We start from the raw sequence: 19,176 nt of genomic DNA, 5'->3' as shown, positions 1-19,176 counted from the left end.
ATGGAGCAGCTGAGCATGATGCTGCTCTCCAAAATGGTGGAGGCGGCTGAGCTCCCCGCCGGGCGACGCAGCCTTACGAGTCCCCGGCTTTTGTTGCAGCACCTTCGCAGCGCAGCCTGGTGCCCGGTAACTCATCTGCTCTCCTGCTGAAATTGCTTCCCATGCTACTGCTTCCTAGGTTTCCTCTTACTGAAGTGATGTTTCCTCTGGCTGCAGTTTCCTCAGGTTTCTCTTTATTAAATTTGTTTTCCACCAGCGTGCTTTGTGCCTTTTGTTGTTCTCTGCCCACATTTCTGGTGTCTGTTGCTTTGCATTAATTTGCAGCTCTCACCAGTGCTAACTAATCCTCCCAAGTATCAAATCTCATTACACGCTGCTTGTTTCTTCTTCTGGATCATTAATGAGGTTGTTAAATAGAATGAGCCCTGACACCTATCCCTTTGCCATCGTATTAAACAAACCCTCCCCAGTTTGCTATATTGTCACTTATCATTTTGTTTATGGTCTTTCAGCCAACTTTAAAATGAGAGTGTTCCTTCCAACCCTGATTTACATTAATTTATCAGAAGGAAATTTCATTAGTGTGTCAAGTGTTTCACTGCAGTCCAAATCTGGTTGTTTTTTGCTCTCCTTCAACCTTGCCCTCTAGTGCTTATTTGGTGATTCTTTCAAAATAAGAAAATCAATAATATTGTCAGGCAACACTTGTTTCTCGCTGCTCGGGGTTTTTTGGCCATCTAAATTACTGGTGGTACAAATCACTGTGCGTAATCTGTGTTTTACTTCTGTGCTAAGGTTCATCTAGTCTTTCCAGTGACAAAGATCATCTGGTACGATTATCTGGTACAGTGTATTGTTTCTTAAGCACAACCTACTGCAGATGTAATATTTGCACAGAAGCACAGGAGTAGAGGACAACATGGTTTTTGGACGGCTGTTCGTTTTTCAGCACGTTCAGCTGCAAACCCTTACACGTGTTCCTTGCCGTTCAGGTAACGCTGCAAGAAAAGCTGGGGCGGGAATGGAGAAAGGTTAGAAATGTGACTGTGGATGAGCAGATAAATGCAGGAAGGTTTTGTCCGTGCGCGTGGGCATCCCAGTGCTCACAGCTCAGGTTTTGTGAAGCGTTTGCTGGTGCTACCGGTGTTATGTGTTGCCTTGTGCGTCGCAGCTCGCTGCAACCAGCCCTTTCCCTTCTCCTCCTTCTGCTGCTGTACTCGCCGGCAGCTAATCCGATGGGAGTGACCATGCTGTAAGCAAGGTACGAGTCTTCTTCCTCCTGCTCCAGGGGAACACCAGCCTTCCCACGGGTAGGTGTCTCCATCAGCAGGGCATATATTTGTGGATACACGTGTATACAGTATATCAGAGGTACCACACATCCAGTTTTAACATTGCACCCAGAATCGTTGTATTTTTGGCGGTGGCTGTCCCCACTGAACTACGCAGAACTCTTTTCACTGGGCTTCATTTTGTGCTCTGGTAGGCACTAATAAATAACATGTTTTTTGGAGTGGAAAGTGAATTGAATAATGTTTGGTTTGTGTTCTGGTGTGTGAAAATGTGATGTCTTTTTCACACTGAGCAAGAAAAGACTCGCTCAGGTCTTATTTTCCTAGTTAGCAAGAAGACCATGTATAATTAAAATGCTGCCAGGTGCCTTCCTATTTAGCATGCTTACAAACCATGCAGCGCGCTCAGGCTGCCTTGAAACTCATTGAGCTTGTTAAAACATAAAAATTGTACAAAATAATTGGACAATTACCAGTATTGAGAACATCCTTCATTTTACCAGTGGAAAATTACACCCTTTACTGAGAAGGTAATTTTGATAAAATCAACATTTTGGGATAAGAATTTATTAAGCAAATAAAGGTGGATTACCACTACTTGATAAAAGCTTGAAATAGTCAATGATGAAGTACTAATAGCATGAAAACCTCTTGCTCTTTTTATTTACCAAATCATCTTATCTACTGATGTAATAATTACAGCATACAAGTTCAATAGTAGTCTTGATTTTGCCGTCAGTTAAATGGAGGAGAAAACAATATTACTGTGAAGCATTGCAAAGTTATTTTTTAATTTTCGTATCGCCTTGTGACCTTTGGAAAGAATTGCTCTGTAGCATTGCACACTTTCCTTTGGCTCTTCGAGACCGTATGTTTTGTTTCTAATTAAAGCGTGACCTTGCAATGAGGATGACTGCCGCCTTGTCATTAGCTGCATGAAGTGTTCCTCCTGACTTCCTTAGGTGCATAAATACCATGGTTTATTCAATCCTTCCATATTTCTCCATAGCCAACAAGTCTCCTGCCAGCTGAAGCATTTTTCCCTTTACCTTGGGCTGTGGTGGATAGGGACTTGCAGGATAGGGACTTGTTTTTTTTTTTTCTTAGCGTTACTGTGAAGGAAAGTGTGAAAGTACATTTGAATCCATACCGTTAGGTCCATATTTATTTGCAATTGTTTGGTTGTGTTTGTGCTAAACTTTCAAATGCTCTAACTAATCAGACCGCAGTTAAAATGAAACCCTGTCTGCATGACAGAGAGGAAAATTTTGGTTGGATAACGGGGTATGAAGCAACTACTGTGTGTATATGTTAGATACAAAGCGTGCTCATCCTTTGAGCAGGATTTTCTGAGTGCAAAAAATTTTGTCCCTGTATGTATTAACATACTTTTATTGGATCAAAACTTCTGTTTTACTGACTAATATGGCAGGTATGAAGACGGTACTAATAACTTTTTATCTCTGCCCTGTAACCTATTCTTCCTAAACAGGTGATCTCTTCAACTATTATTAGATTATCTTCTCAAAACTTCATCTTGGTATATCAAAAACAGGTTTATAAGTAAGGAGAATTAGAAGTTTATGGAACTTTTCTATACATGGAGTTAGGTAAAAAATGCTGCTATTAAGCACAACAGCAAACAACCAGGAACAAAACAAACACAAAATTGATAGCCCCTGTTGCATACAAAATACATGAGGTTTTGTTTCAATAGCAAGACCCGGTTATTGAGAATTTGAAAGTTAATAGTTCTGTTTGTGGCAGCTCACTTTACACTGGAGCTCAGCAATGACATGCCCTAACTATCACACTGAATATCAAAAACCATGCCAGAAAAAAACATCTTCTTCCAGAGGGCTGCGCCGCTCTGAGTTCTGATACATGAGGTTTTGTTTCAATAGCAAGACCCGGTTATTGAGAATTTGAAAGTTAATAGTTCTGTTTGTGGCAGCTCACTTTACACTGGAGCTCAGCAATGACATGCCCTGACTATCACACTGAATACAGCCTTCAAAAAAACCATGCCAGAAAAAAACATCTTCTTCCAGAGGGCTGCGCCGCTCTGAGTTCTGTAGGAAAAATAATGATTTGTTTTGTTCTTAGTTAGTTAGCTGGTAGGAGGAGAAATCCTTATGAAAACAAGGTAGTTATAAATTGAACAAATTAGAGCTGGCTCCTAGGAATTTGCATGCTGAAATGCTCAGCAGCTTACTCTCCATCAGCCAGCTCCCGAGGCAAAAACCACAGTGTCAAGTTAGAGACGGAAGGAGAATCAGGCAGAGAGGTTGGACGTCTCAGGGTCGTTACACCAAGCAGAAAGTCGTGGAGAGGGTTGAGCCTTAAATCCTGCTGCCAGGGAGCAAAGCCACTTAATCCTGGTCTAGAGGGAGGTGCCCGATGCTGGTCAGAAACTCTGGGACTTGGCGCTGAGAAGACCCCGGACCAGAGCACGAATCCTCCTTGCAAAGCACAAGTTAACGCAAAGCAATAAGCAAATACTCCCCGAAGAGCTGACAACCCCCTGCTGGGTATTTATGCTCAAAGCCAGGAACTGCTGCTGTTCCTGATGTGCTTTTAATGTCACCTGAGCAAAAGTTTGGGAATGGGAAGAGCTGCACCAGTGACGGCTCCTGTGCACAGACTGATGCTGTTGCATGTGGCGAGTGGGATGAGCCCGGCCCAAAAGAGTAGCTCAGAGAGCTGCTGCTGAGAGCCACGGCGAGGGGCACAGCGTAGTCCTTTGGAGACAGAGCACGCTGCCTGTCTCTTTGCAAGCAGACAGGGAGCAAGGTGCTGCGGTGCTGCCTGTCCCCAGGACGAGGGCTCTTGCAGGTGGGACAAGGTCCTTCGCCCAGCCCCATCGGGTGCCAATGAGGGCTCAGCTGCTCCCTCTGGCTTGAAAACAGGGACCCTGACCTGCACAGAAAATACAATTCGTAAAACTGTTTGTATTAGAACACTCAGAAATAAATAAAAGCATTTAAGGCGCATGTTCCTTGATTAAAAGACATAAACAGCCTTTGGGGCAGCTCAGCTCTCCAGCAGTGAGGGGCTGAGTCAGCGCTGCCTTCCTCCTCTCAATCCTGGGGCTGAGACACCGAAACTTGAACTAAAAACCAACAACAACAACAAAAGCGACTCCTTCAAGGCGGCATGGCTTCAGCTGTTAGAAAGGAAGATGTCGCCAATTAACCCACTGACCTCTCGTCCCTCCCTCCCCTCTGAGAGCCTTGCTTGGGGAGGGGGCAGCCCCAAATATTGCTGTTTTGCAGGTGAATTGGCTTGTGGAGGGATCTGCTCGGGCCAGCCTGAGGCACAAAGCAGAGGTGTGTGCCTGGGATGGGGGAAAAACCCCTTATTCTGTCCTGCCCCACTTAGGGAGCATGCCCCCCCCCGGCTTGTCCAGCACACATCAATTGTGCTCGTGGGGATTAAACCTCTGTTGCAGCTGTGGGTCTTAGGGGCATTTAACCCCAACTTCAATCTCCCCAGTGCACGTGGGGAAAGGAGCTGTTCTGCTTGCTAAAACGTACCCTGCCCTCATCGACGTCACGGGTACGGGTATGGGTACGGGTACGGGTACAGGTATGGGAGGGAAGATGCCATCTGATTTGGTCACGGCAGCCAGAGGCAGCTTTTCAGTACCATTGCTTAAATGTCACTGACCAATACTGAAATTCAAGGAATGTTTTTTCAGGTGTAAACACGTAGTGTAACTCCTTATTTAGAAAATATTTCATCTGTCTCAATCCTGAGATATGTATCTTATAAGATGTAGGATACAAGTACAGGTGTGAGAGACATGAATACCTCTTATGCTTTTAGTTTTTTGCCTTCCTTCTCCAACGTCCCATCTAGCTGATGTTATTTTGGGTTTCGGTGGAGGCTTTTTCAGCCCTTTGCTGAATTTCGTAGTCATGCTCTGAGCAGCTCTGGGAGGTCAGAGGCAGAAGTCCCCGGTGCTTTGGTTCCCAGAATGCTCCACCTCATCCCACATCTGTATGGGTGAGCTTGTGCTGCAGAGATGCCTGAACACCTCCTGCTGAGCGTGTCCAGCCAGGGTCCAGCAGGACCTTGGTGCACCAAAAGCTAGGCTCCAGCAGTGAGTGAATTGGGTCCCTGAGGACCGGCTCAGCCGGAGGGATTCAGCAGGAGCTGTTGAGGCGTGAGTTATCATTCCCCGGCCAGAAACCAACCCTGAGAGCAAAGCACCTGGGATAGGGCATGAGAGATGCCAAAGGTCTACCATGAGTGATGACAGGGGTCAGGGCAAAATAGCGGCCAGCGAGGCAGTCTGGACCACGCGGCAGGGCTCAGGGTGAGAGCTGAAACACCAGCTGCGGAGCAGAGGTCATTAGGTAGGACGAGGAGCCAGGGTGCGAGAGGCAGCAGGTCTTGTCCAGAGGGCAAAACCTGCCCTCCTGCACAGGCTGAAATAAATTGCAATGTTTTCCAGCAGCTGAAAATGGAAGCGAATTAGCACCCTAATTGATGAGCCCTGATGGGGACGTTACCCTGCCAGTAACGCTGCGGCCTCACGTGTTACTGCATCGCTTCCCTTCGCTGAGTCACTGCTCCCATAACGGGAGGTCAAAGCCAGGTGACAGATACACAGCGGCTGTTCCAGCTGAAGGAGTCACTCATCAGAAAGCGATAGGAAAATCATCATCTCCACCCGAACAGCAGCAGAGGAATTTAGGCACATCTGGTGGGGCGTACACCAGCGCGCGGGGCTGTTGCAAGAAGCAGGGGTTTTGCTTCTGTCATGTCTCTGGGGTGAGCAGGTCCCTGCCAGCACCCCAGGGCGCCGGGCTGGCGCTGAGCATCCCCGCATCCGCAGCCCAGCAGCCTGCAAGGGGCTTCCTCCAAATCGCCTGTTTCTAGCGTGGGTGTGTAAGGGGTGCTGGAGCTGAGCAGAATGGTGGTTACCCACCAGATTTCCAATGAACTCTAATCAAACTGGCTCTTATTTTGTTTGACATTAATTACAGTTGTCAGGAAAAGCAATGTGCTAAGAGTTGAGGATCTTGGCTCGGTGGTGTTTGACTGAGCAATATAATGCTACCAAACTGCCGCCATTTGGGGCAGAGCCCACCAGGGTTGGGCGCCTTCTGACCCAAAACCCACCAGGGTCCAGGGTGAGCGTGTTGACGCAGACCCACGTCCCCTCTCCGAACGGATGGCGGAGGGCTGGGGCCCTGGGCTCAAAGCCCACCTGCAAGGCCTGGCAGGCACTGATGAAACAGACTGAGCACATCTGCCGTGTGCCGAGTCTCACAGGTTGGACAGGGACAGAAAGCACACGTAATATTGCTCATGGAAACACTAGAACTTTTCAGTAATCTGTGTAAGAAAGATAACTTTCTGGCTTGCCTCAGGTGACATCAGCACTGCTACTCTCAACCTTATGAGAAAAACAAGCAAAAAACTCCTGAACAACCTGTCCCATGTAAAGGTGGGTAAGACTAATGACTCGTTTTGTTTCCAATCCGCTAAAGTTAACACGACCTGTTTGTGCCAGGGCTGCAGGAAAGAAATTTACATTCCTGCCACAATTACAGAAATTGGCTAGGTGAAACTACTTAAAAATTTTCAGAGAAACACTTGAAATTCTTGAACATGGTTCTGCCTGTGTCAATTACCATTAACTGTCATTATCTGCCATCTGAATTTACTGATAATCTCTGCCTTCTGCAGCTTTCAGTGTGAGAGGAAAGCTGACCTAACGCTGTTTGTTCACGACTATGCCCCATTTTCTAAGACACTTGGTTTTTTTATTTCTTAGCTAAGAGGTCCTGTGATTGAACAAGAGCTCAAACCGGTATTAGGTAAAGTCAGAGAAACAGATGGAAAAGAAAGCCCTTTTGAAATAAGCACTCATTTAATAAGAAAATGGATTACGCAGGCACAGCTCTACAGTTCTGCGGGAGGGAAGAGGGAAAAACCGAGCGTGACGTGGGAGACCCAGTGTCCCGACAGGGCTCATCGGAACGTTTGGAGCTCCACCTCGTGGATCTTGGCCACCAACGGCGGCCACTGGCCGGGGATGCCGAGGTCTGTCAAACCTCTTCGGTATCTGGAGCTGCACCAGGCTGTCAGAGACGTGGGCGCACTTACTATCATTTCTTAATGCTGCTAAATGCAGTGCAGGTGCTATTGCATCGATCTTAAATGTCCACGTTGGAGTTACTGATAGACCTACCTCTATGTCCTGGAGATTCATCTGTTGATTCTTTCTGCTCCGTCATGAAACAGCTGGACCAAAAGGGATTGCTTTGCCTAAGTAAAACAGTTAATGTGCAGGCATTTGTCATCTTTAACTGAGGTGCTGCCCTGATCCTTCAAGAGGCACGTTTGGCTGCCTACGATCTTTTAAAGATGTGCAGAGTCCATACGTCAGCTACAAAATACACTCCACCACATAGGTCACAGTACTGTAACATATACTAATATAATCTATAGCATTTGCTTCAGAGAGAACTTGAACGAAGTCATTGGAGAGTGTAAAAAAGTCTCTACCAGGTATGTGCATCAGTAACCACAGGGGAAGAAGTCAGTAGCAGGCTGTCAGATGAACGCAGCATATAATGAACAGTTTAATGTGCATCTCCTGCTGTACATCTCGGGAAGCAGTGCCAACCCTGGCACAGCCTGTCCACATCCTCGCCAACAGGCAACACAGGCAGCACTGACTCCCGGGGAGATTCGCCTCTGCAAATGGCTGGGGAGCCAGATAAGGATGTTCATGTTGTTGGGGCTCCTCAAGGTGAGGGGAGAACTCCTGCAAAGAGAGCACGCTTACATGCTGTGTTTGCACCAAGAAATGTAAGCCTGACAACAGAAGTCTGTAGAAATAAGAATTCTTTTCATGAAAACAGATGTAAATAGCTGAGCTGATATTCAAGACAGAAACACAAAACTACTGGTGAGAAATGAGGACTTGGGGGCTTTATGGCCACAGTGAAGAAAGCCTGTGCTGGAGAAAATACATAATTTAATCCTCTGGACAGAGAATACCTCATGGTGAGTACCTATTGTTAAAGCACAGTCAAGCTGAAATGGTTGTAGTTCTTTTATGGAACCTTTAAACAGATCCGTACTAAACTACTTAGAGAAAAAAAAGCCATCCCTCTACAGCACTGACAGGGATGCAGAAGCTAAAGGTTTTAAATGAAAAAATAGATTCATGGCAAATGTGTAGGACAGATGTAGCTGGCAGTGTCTGGCTGCTGTTCCCTGAGTACAAGGGCACTCCAGACCACAGCGTTTGGAGAAGGTGCTGGAGCAAAGTTCACACACCAAAGCCCACGTGCTCTCTGAAAGCAAAGCTTTCATTTTGCCATGTCATACAGATGCATATGGCTACAGACCAAGTGCTAAATAAAGCGCTTGCTGAACAGCCAGCTGGACCCCTTCCAAGATGCTCTTAATGAGCAACTGACACAGCAGAACTGATGTGCAAAATCCTCTGCGGAGGGGGAAATACTTAACAGCCACTTTCTCAGCCACAAAAGGTGGCGGGCCAGTTGGCTGACCTTGCAGGGAGCTGACAAGCCAGGCCACCTCGCTGCTATCTGTCAGGTTTTCATGGGCTGGATGCAATCCCTGATTCAACTCCATCGAGCCAACCTGGGAGTGAAAATACAGCTGTTTTAGCAGAGACCATCAACTCTGCTGATACAAACCCAGTGCCAATATGCAAGCTCCAAAAGAACTGGTGTGGCAGCACGATGTGACCGATGCGCAGAAGCCCCAGATACAGTTCCACTAGGTAAATTACTTTTTAACTTCAATCACACACTCAGTCTGGTCAGTGAGGGGTGTGTGCCAGACAAACTCTTGATCTGAACTGAACACCTATTTCAGCCCAAATGCTCTAGAGGGCACCGTGCTCATAGAGTACCTCGACGGTTGTCCCCATTTGTGCAGAAGACTTTGGCTGAGAAACTTGTCATTTAAAATTGCACTTCTTCATGCAGGATGTCTGGGGAGATTCCCCACTGCTGAGGCAGCATTAGCCCTTCCTCCTGAAAGATTGCAGCTCCCCGTGGGCGTCTAACCTCGTCAAAAGGTGTGTAGTGCAGCAAAAACTGTATTTGCTGTTAGGATTTTATCACTAAAACTGGTTTTGCATTAGTGCAGATGTGTGCTAATGAAGGAAGAGCCATCAGCTGCAGGAGGGGTCTTTGGGGTGGACACCTTCCCATCTCCGTGTGTGTGCACTGTACCATCCCACCCCTCTCATGTAGCACATGCCAGAGGTCTACACCACGGCAGAAGAGGAGATGCCTCTTGAGCTGGGTGTAGGCAGGACCAGCTCCAAAGAAAGTTGCAACTGGAATCTGCTGGAGGCATCCTGGGAACCATTCCTCTTTTGTTTTGTTTTCTTTGTATGTAAGTAGACAGGCCCTTGATTCCAACTACCAGCAGTTACTTCTAGAACATCCTTAAAGAAGGGACTCCTGCCTGACCAGGGTTTATCTAAGTTCAACAGAAAATGAAATGTTGGCTTCTTCTCTTTCACAGACCTTCCTCTGTTCACACCCTCCAACGCTGCCTCCTACTTCTAGCTGGGGCAAGCACGATCAACAAGGCTTCAGATGGTATCTTCGTGCCATATCTCTGTTTCTAGCCCTGATCCTGACTTTGGCACAGAAAAAAAGACAAATAATTTCGTTAAAAGTAGTCTGTGTTGTTTCTCTGTGATACAAGTGTGAATTTTGTGCTCCGCAGGTGGCAGAAGGCAACGAGCAGGTGAAGCACCGGGATTTTGTTTCTAAATCTCAGAGGAGATGGAAGTCCAGGGAGTAAACCAAGTTTCCAGCTGCCACCAGATTTATTTAGACAAGTGTCTGAAGTCAATTGGTTGCTTTGAAAGTTTGTTTGGGATGGAATTATGGGTTAAAAAAGGAACATGTTACAAAAACTGCTCTGACATTATTAGAGTCCACATACATTTTCTGTCATTTGGCCTGTACTTGAACTGTTGACTTGTAAGAGCTGTGATTTTCAATTGATTCACTAACTGCGGGTGCTTTATTCCTGACACAGTTAAAGCTGTCTTGCTTGGCTTCAATGCAATCTAGAGGGCTGGAGGGCTGATTTTTTTCAGGTATTCAGCCCAGTACCTTGGGCTGAATTTTATCTTCAGTTCCCCTCATTTATTCCTTGAAGAGATCTATTTCTTTCTCTGGCAACATCTGAACCAACAATAATTAGCAGGAAACTAATTTTAACAGGTAGATTGGTTAGACATAGTGCCAGGTAAATCAAACGGCTGGTGAAACTCTCTGGGTCTTACGTGGTGGTAGACTTCCCCATGTGAGACCTTCTTAGTACAGGAGGAGGAATGGAGCTTTGGACGGAGGTTTTACCTCTCGGAAAATCCTGGTAAACTTTCAAGTTTTTTAGACAAAAGATGCAAGTTGAATATCTCTTTTTCTCCTCAGCTAGCGGGAATTGAAAAGCTGGTTAGGGAGAATGGGAGCGCTTGAAAGTGAAGCAGCAGGGAGGAGAAATGAAAGAAGGGAATCATAGAATCATAGAATCACAGAATGGTTTGGGTTGGAAGGGACCTCTAAAGGTCATCTAGTCCAACCCCCCTGCCGTGGGCAGGGACATCTTCCACTAGATCAGGTTGCTCAGAGCCCCGTCCAGCCTGACCTGGAATGTTTCCAAAAGCCAGTGCATCTCTGTGATGTTGCATAGCAAGATTTGTATTTGTGATAATAATTTATTTGTGATAAAATACAGCCTTTTCTTAAAAGCAGTTCCTGAAGGGACATCATAGACAGTAAAGTACCCTCCACCAACCCTGTTCCTGTCCGTGTGCTACAGCACCTTGCAGAACAACTGGTGCTGCAGGGACCTTGCACTGATCGTACGTGACCTGCGGGTGTTTCTGGGCAGACGTTGGCCCTGAGCCGGGCAGAGCCGGAGCCCATGCTGTGGGCATGCTTCCTCTCTCATCAGCAATGGCCCCTGCAGCCCTCGCCCGGCCCCCTGCACCCACCTGCACCCGGGGACCGCCGCGTGCAAGAGATTTGACTGGGTTGCCATAACACACACCATTGCCCGACTACCATCATTAGTAACTGCAGCCCAAATAAACACCTGCTAAACTTAGGCCTTCAAAGAAGGATTTTTTACAAAGGTGGGAAACAAAGGCTGGCGGGGTTGTCTGCGGTCTGGCATGGAGCCCGTCCCAGCAGGAGGACCACCCGGCTGCCCGCTCCCTGGACTGGCCCCGGGATGAGGCTTCCTTCCCCTGCAATGTGCTGACCGCTCTGCACAGGTACTGCTGTGTTTGGCCTTGGTCCTATGAAAGCATGGGCAACGACAAGGGAAATAATGCAGGAAAACTGTTTTTGGCCATCCCATAGCTCCATGGCTGGCAGAGAAGCATTCTGGCTTAGCCTGGTCAGTGGAGTACCATCAGCTTTGTGTAAGAGATGGTTTTATTACTCCTAATTAAGTGACAGCTGGACGTTTGCTGGCACTTGTTGACTGTCTGAATGAGAAGAGGTCTAGAAGCAAAGCCAAGTGAAATGAGTAACTGAGGCAAATGTGAGTTTGACCATGTATCCACAAAGTACGGGTTTCATCTCAAAGCTTATCACTTAAAATTTAAATGTTCCCTATAAATACAGTGGAACTAGAGCCCATAATCCTGTTGTCTTTAAAACCAATTTGCTAGGATGCATCCGTGTCATTTACTGGACAGGATAAAGCTTTAACAGTGACTGTGAAGTTTTCTTGGAAGAGCAGAACAGAAGCTAAGCAATGACTGATAATTAAAAAATTTCCGGACAGTGAAAGAACATGAAATATGAAATCCCGAGTCAGCCGTACCCGCAGGGCAGGCAGTGCTGCACAGACAGTGCTGGGGAGATGCTGATTGCAGGGTGCTAGCAGTGACAGAGAAGAGTTTAGGGGTTATGGTGGAGGCAGCACAGCACAGTTCTGTAAAGTAAAGGGACAACACTGGAGTTATAAACCGAGGAAAGGTTAGAGAAGTGTTTTTTCTCCTATATGCGGCATATGTCAGATTCAGCAGCTGTCGGGTTTGCGTGCAGACGCAGAAGTCACCAAAACCGTTTTGTGGACTGGTAGAAGTAGGGGATGGATGAGGCGGGAATCGGCTGAGCTGCTGCAGGGTGAGAGCTCACCAGCAGCAACAGCAACCTCCAGAGGACTGTGGTGATGCTCCCCTGGCTGCACCTTCCCTAACCCATGGCAGGTTAGAGCAGAGGCACCATTTAAACCACTGACATTAACACATTAACCCCTGCAGTGACCAACCGAGCGTGGTGACGCAACCAGCAGCGGCTGGAAGGGGATGACCTCTTTGGGCAGCCGCAGGCAGGCAAGGGTCTCTGCCTGAATCCCAAGCGTGTGCCCATAGCTTGCCCAAATGTTGGCCGAAGCTTTAGAGAAAGAGATACTTTGCCCAGGCAGCTGAGCAGCGTGCCTGAGTACTGCTCAATGCATTAATGGTCGGTCAAAGAGGAGATTAAGAGGTGCCTTGATTATAATCAAAAAGTACTGATGGGGAAGGAAAACAGACGTCCTGAAGGATTTGTTCACGTCATGAGCAGAAACATAACAGGAAGCTGTATGTCATACATGGATAAATAGTGAGGCAAAGAATCACTGCAGTAAAACATCCAGAAAATGGGGTATTCCCCTGAAGTCCCCAAGTAAAGATGGGACCACTTTTTTGGAACACAGGTAACTCAGTAGAAATGTAATTAACTCCCTCAGCAGAGGAGTAACTGGATGAAATGGATCAGCCTGGAAGTTAAGCTAGATATTCTTGGTCTCCTTTGGCTTTGAGTTGGATGAATGCATTAATCCAGCATTAATCCAAATAAAGTCAGAAACCCCAGCAAAGGAAAACCTAACCTTGGCAAGACAGAACTCGAGAAGTTAACCTGCAGTTTGGCTTTTTTTCCCCCCATTCTCCAGCAAGCAACACACAGAAGCGCTAAGACTGTTCTACTGGAAAGTCACTCCATAGGTCAGGTAATAGGCAGATATATGCAGAACTTTTTGGGAGATAGCGGTCTTGCTCTTATCTGTATAGGAATGCAGAAAAGGCTGATACTGGAAGTTGAAGGTGCTGAACCGTCCAACAGGAACCAAAGCTTATGCATGGACAGAGAGTGATCATACATGTCAAGATCCCAACACAACGTTCAGCTCCCTTAGTCAGCTTCAATTACAGAAGTGTAGATGTTGCAAAGTTCCTACAGGGTGCATGAAAGAGCCAGCCAAGCAGAAGAGCCTTTCAGAGCTGCAGTTGCTATAGAAGATACGCTATCAAATGGTATTTTCTAATATGCTGGAGAATTCATGCAAAAAAGAGACATTATAAATTCTCTAATGACAGGGCAAATTTCAAATGGAGCTCTTGCTTCCTTTTGCCATCAAATTCAATCACGCAAGACGCAAATCTGCAGGGAACCCGGCCTTGTTAGTTCTGGTGCTCAGGAAACTACTCTATTCCTTAAATGAAGCAACTTCATGGACTATGCAATGTATTCTGTGTTTAGGGATACCTTACAGCAAAACCCTTATCCACTAAGAAAAAATAATTTGAGCTGAGCCTTTCCAGTGGGTTTTTAATTAGGGTTTTAACACAGGTAGGTTTGTGTGAGAGATCTGCTTTGGTAGATCCATCCTGCTGCATGATCAGTTCTCTACAGCCACCTGTGAGCAGATGCTTCTTCCTAACACAAAACTGCCCTACAGAAGTCTTGACTCGACAAGTACTCAAAGTACCTCTACATCTTGAAGCACATGAGTAAAATTAGTAATCAGGGTGCAGAACTGATGTAGATTCATATTGGTTCGGTAAAGACAGTGGGTCGTACCCAGGGTCCAGGCCGAGAGGGCTGCCTGGGCACTTACAGTGACTGAGAGGTGGTTTCTGAGGGTTTCGTGCAGAAGGAAACCTCCGACATGCCAGAGCCCAAAGTGGATATTTGCAGGAGCTTCAGGCTATATTTTCAAAAGTGATTTAGGCGCTTTTTGGTGGTCCAGCCTATCATCCCTATCTGTTCATTTTCATGCTCAGTCTCAGTTCCTGCATCCCTCTTAGTACCAGCAATAACTCTTTTAACTCTGAATTCAGCTGTATACAGCTGAGTCTGACTTTCTCCTATTTCAAAGTAGTGTCTCCAATGCACACACCATTGCATCTCACAGAGTCATTAACCAATTTAGGAAGTATGTTCCCCATTTTACAACTGCAGAACTGAGGTCTGGTTCATCCCGAGCAAGGTTAGATGGGTGTTTCATGGCATGAATGTAGTCTGTTGGCTCTGATGCTTGTGCCTGATGCCTGAGACCATCCTCTCCTTATCACCAGCCCAAGAGCAAACTGTTCACAGGAACATCAGTGCAGTGTGAAGCCCATGCCTTTTCTTTGGGGCTGTCCTCTTTTGACTGTGAGTACCAACGGAAAGCCTCATTCACTGTATTTGGGCTCTTACACTGGAATTACGCCTGCTTTTGTGTGTGCTTTTCTCTGAGAAGACATCTTGTTGTCCAAAAGCTTTCCAGAACACCATCTCTTCCAGCCAAAGCTCTGCAAGCTTTGGTGGGAGTGTTTATTCATTTATCCTCACCGTGGTTATCTGTAAAGGTAAGTAGGAACACAACTAGGCTGAGGTAGAGTTGGCCACAGACCTTCTAGCTTTCTCCTTGATTTTCTTCAGGAAACCATCTGGGGCCCCTGTCCTGCCTTTATTCGATTTGAACCAACCCTTCTCCACAGGGGCAAAGGCTGCTTTGCTGTGGGCAGTAAAAAGGCTGATTGCTTCTTTGCATCTGGGGGGACGTTTGCATGGAGTGGTGGCTGTGGGCAGTGGAGAGCTGTATGCTCAGCCGCTGGAGGACAGGTTCAGAGAGCAGCCGGTACTCCTCTCTGCTCTTAAGGAGCTTTCAGATGGCCTCATCTTACTCTAATCTGGATTGATTCAGGAGAAAAGTCTTTCACTTAAGTGCTTCTTCACTATAGAAGGTGAGGCAGTGCGTGACGGGCTTCTTGAGGAGAGGGGAAAAACACAGTGGAGCATTGTGATAGTTTTGTATTCTGTGAATTACTGAGGTTTTTTTACAGCCACTTTACGAACTATCGCATGAGAGACACACAAATCCTTACTCCTTAACGTGGTCTGATCTCAGCGGGAATTTAAAACCAGAGCAATAACTTCTAACGGGAAAGGACTTGGAGGCAAAGCGCTGGGAGGGATCTGCCGCTGCCACTGCTCTCCCCTGCAGCAGGATGGAGGCTGGGGCAGGGCAGGACCGTCTCCTTATCTCCTAACACTCCCACTCCTCTCCTCCTCCTGCTCCCTGGGCCGGCAGCTGTGCAAGGCTTGTGGCTCCTCCTGCCCGAGGGGAGCCGGGGGGGAGCAGGCACGATGGCCGGGCAGGGGAGCGGGAGCAGCCGCGGCCCAGCGAGGAGGAGGAGGAGGTCTCCACGCAGGGCTCACAGAATCAGCCAGTTTGCACCCTGCGACGTTACACGCAACATCCCGGGTGACGCCAGACCGGCTGGCCTGCATCTGCCGAAGGACCTCCTTCAGCTGCGCCCGCCTGCGTCCCGCCCGGCGTCACCCCGCATCCTTTTCGCCACGTCTGATTTCCGATGCCCGACTCACTCACGCTCTCAGAAGAATTTGGTGTTCGGTTCGGGGGTGACTGGGTGCTGACAAAATGAGGCTGCTGAGCTGCAACCTGTGCACTGTGTGCTGTATCTTTTATTTCAGGTTTCCCACTCCGCTTTAATTTACCTAACTTTATTACTTTAGTTCCAGGCTGTGCCAGCAGCTTTTCTGAAACTAGCTGTGAAAAATACCACCAACCCCAAACCCTCAAGAAGCTGGACTCTAACCAGCTTCAAACACTGCACTGAGAGCATGCCATGTCCCATTTGGGTCGAATCCAGAGAGTATCCCTTTCAGGAGCTCTGGTGTAAGGAGAACACCCCCTTCCATCTGTAGGTAGAAATCCAAATACATGGTGACTTAATTGGTGCCCAGCACTTGACCACACACACCTCAGTCTTCAGCTAATATTATATAAAAGAATTCAAGGGAGAAAGAGGAAGAAAATAAAGAGAAGTTTAAAAGTTAGTAGCCTTGCAACTGTTGTTTTTAAAGACTGCACTTTCATAACTAAAAAGCCTGTATGACAAGCAGCTGTGTTTAATTGCATTAACTGTGTGCTCTCTGCCTACTTTTCTGGAGGATTTTTGCTTTGCAATCAGTTTTATAGGTCTGTAGCACAGTCGGCATTATTGCTAGTCTGCTTTCACAGCACAAAACACTGGTCCCAGAAGAGGCATTACACTATATACTGCCCATGAAGAATAATGCAGCCACTGCACAAATATCAACACAGCTCTAGATGTATGTGTAATAGTTCCTAATTACAATGAATTTCTATTACTTCGCAGGGCATTTTTACACGTCTGTTGGTCAGAGCAAAGGCCCTTTGAGAGGGAGAGGAGCGCAGGGAGAGACCTGACTTCTTCCTCGTGCCTGCCTCCCACGGCTCGAGCCAGTTTGGCTCTTTTAGTGTTAATATTAGAAGGCAGAGCAACAGCCGGCAGACTGGAAGCGTCCACATTGACTGAATCCTGCTGAGGACAAGCCTAATTACACAGTGCTTAAAATGGTGTCACAGCATCCTGCCTGTATCAGGGCTCCTAAAGTTGCTGACAGCAGGATTTTCATTTTTAATATCCCTTCTGTAGACACGGCCCCTGCATCCTTGATGCACTATTATTCCTAATACGGTGTACATACTGCATCATGTCATCGGGATAAATCATTTTACCTGTTAGAAATGATGCTACTAACAATTTTTTTTTAAGTTTCTTATTTAAGCAAAAGTTATAGTTTTTAAAAAACTGTAGCAGATGAATAAATAATTGGTGGAGAAATTTCAGTGTAGCCCTTTATTCTTCTAATACTTAAACCAAAAGTAAAATTAATGCAATGCCAAGGCAGTTGTTGACACAATTAATTCTAGGGTAATACAAGTAGTAAACTGGTAATATTCTTTCTATTATTCACATACATATATGTATATCTAAATATATCTATATATCTGTATATAGATAGCTATATAGATACAGGTATAGGTATAGATAGATAGATACAGAGATATATAGGCATATAGATATATAGATATAGATGTGTTTTTTCAGAAATAATCTTTATTGTAACATTTTTTAATAATAACCATATCCCATGGCAAATATGAATACAATTTGTTTTCACAAGTTAGTCTGTATCTCCTTTTGTAAAAAAATAAAAAAAAATAAAATAAAGCAGGAGGCAATTAGAACTTATTTGACCGTGCCTTTCAAAATTGGCAGCGATGCTGATCATCTGGAGATCCTTCTGATTTCAGTGGACTTAGTAGATGTAAATCCAATTTGGTACGAAAGCAAATTTTAAAGGATCGTTTCCAGCCTGTCATCCGACTCTAATCCTGCGCTCTAACACTGGAGCTGGCACGCTGACCTGCAGCGCGCTCCAGACAATGCCAAACTTGCGATGGGAAGTGCAGAGAAAAGATTTACTGCATGGAATGACTCCAGTATCCTTTAATCTTCTGCAGCTGTATTTGAATCTGCCTGCTGCAGGCAACTTCCAGATTCTGGGTTCTCGATCTAACCGATCCTGCAATGACGAGTGTGTTTTGGCAGGCCCTTGCGTGCGGATGCTCACTCGCAGGCAGAGGAAGATGCTGCTGTGATGATGAAGAGCTGAAGCCGCCACAGTGCGGGACGGAGAAGTGCCACGTCTGTGCTCATGTTAGTTGCTCAGAGTTAGCCAATATTTGCGGATCGCTGCATTAAATGATTTTGGAAACTATCTTTTCTGCTTGCTCCTAGAGGGCGGCCCCATTGTCAGAGAGGTCAACATAACGATCTTTATAGCCAGGTTTTCCTTTATGCTAACGTTTGACCTATAAACACAGTTTGTTCATTTTAAGTGATTTAGTTGAACCATAGAAATCCCTGAGTGAACATCCTTTACGCGGTTTAAACCTCTTATATCAGTTCAGCTTACATCATTACTTTCTTTTTACAAGCACAAGCCAAACTCCTATGGCCAGTTTCAGCCAGCACATGTACATATTCGCACAGAACTTTACCGTGGTTTAACTAAATCAATCTCCATTTCAACACCACGACAAAGTCTCGTGACCCTTCTAAACATTTCTGGCAAAGGCAAAAGAACTTCAGCACAAATTAGGATCAAGTTCTTAAGTCTTGATTGAGTTTCATTAACAAGAAACCAATTTAAAGGAATGTAAATTGGAATAGTTCCCCCCCCCCCTTGCATGTTGCATGTCTGGTTTAGCTGAGTTTGCTGCGTGCTCTTCGGGGATTTGATCTTTCAGCAGCCTCATCTAAACAGCATTCCCTTTCCCAATAAAATCCTTCTCCATGGGGAGCAGGAATCAATAGGGTCTTCAGGGAAACAAAACGAAGAAGTGACCCTGAAATGAGTTTTCTGCATGGACATCTGACACATGTGAGGAGCCATCCGGCACTGAGTCCGCACCTAAAGAAATTTGATAGGGATGGTGGGGAAGTGGAGATAGAAATCCCGTGATTTATGTTTGCAAACCTAATTCAGCCATTCGCCCCTCTGAGTAAGAGAGTGACATCCAGCCTATTTAAAACACCTTCTCTGACCAGCTCTGGGAACCGTCAAAATTAGCATTCATGTCTCTCTCTGTTACTGCTGACTCCTACAAAGCACCAGCAGCCCTCCCCCATGGCAGCAAAGGGAGAGAAGGGCAGGAAATTAAGTCTACTTAAAAAAAAAAAAAAAAAAGAGCGGTCAGCAGG

At 46.2% G+C, this 19,176-nt stretch overlaps 1 protein-coding gene across 1 annotated transcript in view; it reads left to right on the top strand.

The window, feature by feature from the left end:
* Positions 1-19,176, top strand: part of ELL2 (elongation factor for RNA polymerase II 2) — a 152,699-nt gene continuing 133,523 nt past the window's right edge. The window contains exon 1 of the mRNA XM_009280666.2: positions 1-126. Within this exon, the coding sequence (XP_009278941.1) occupies positions 1-126 (126 nt within the window). The remainder of the gene's footprint in view (positions 127-19,176) is intronic.

This window comes from Aptenodytes forsteri, unplaced genomic scaffold (assembly GCF_000699145.1).
Source record: "Aptenodytes forsteri isolate BGI_AS27 unplaced genomic scaffold, ASM69914v1 Scaffold203, whole genome shotgun sequence".
Lineage (NCBI taxonomy): Eukaryota > Metazoa > Chordata > Aves > Sphenisciformes > Spheniscidae > Aptenodytes > Aptenodytes forsteri.
The sequence above is the reverse complement of the archived record's forward strand: the minus strand, read 5'-3'. Positions and strand labels throughout refer to the sequence as shown.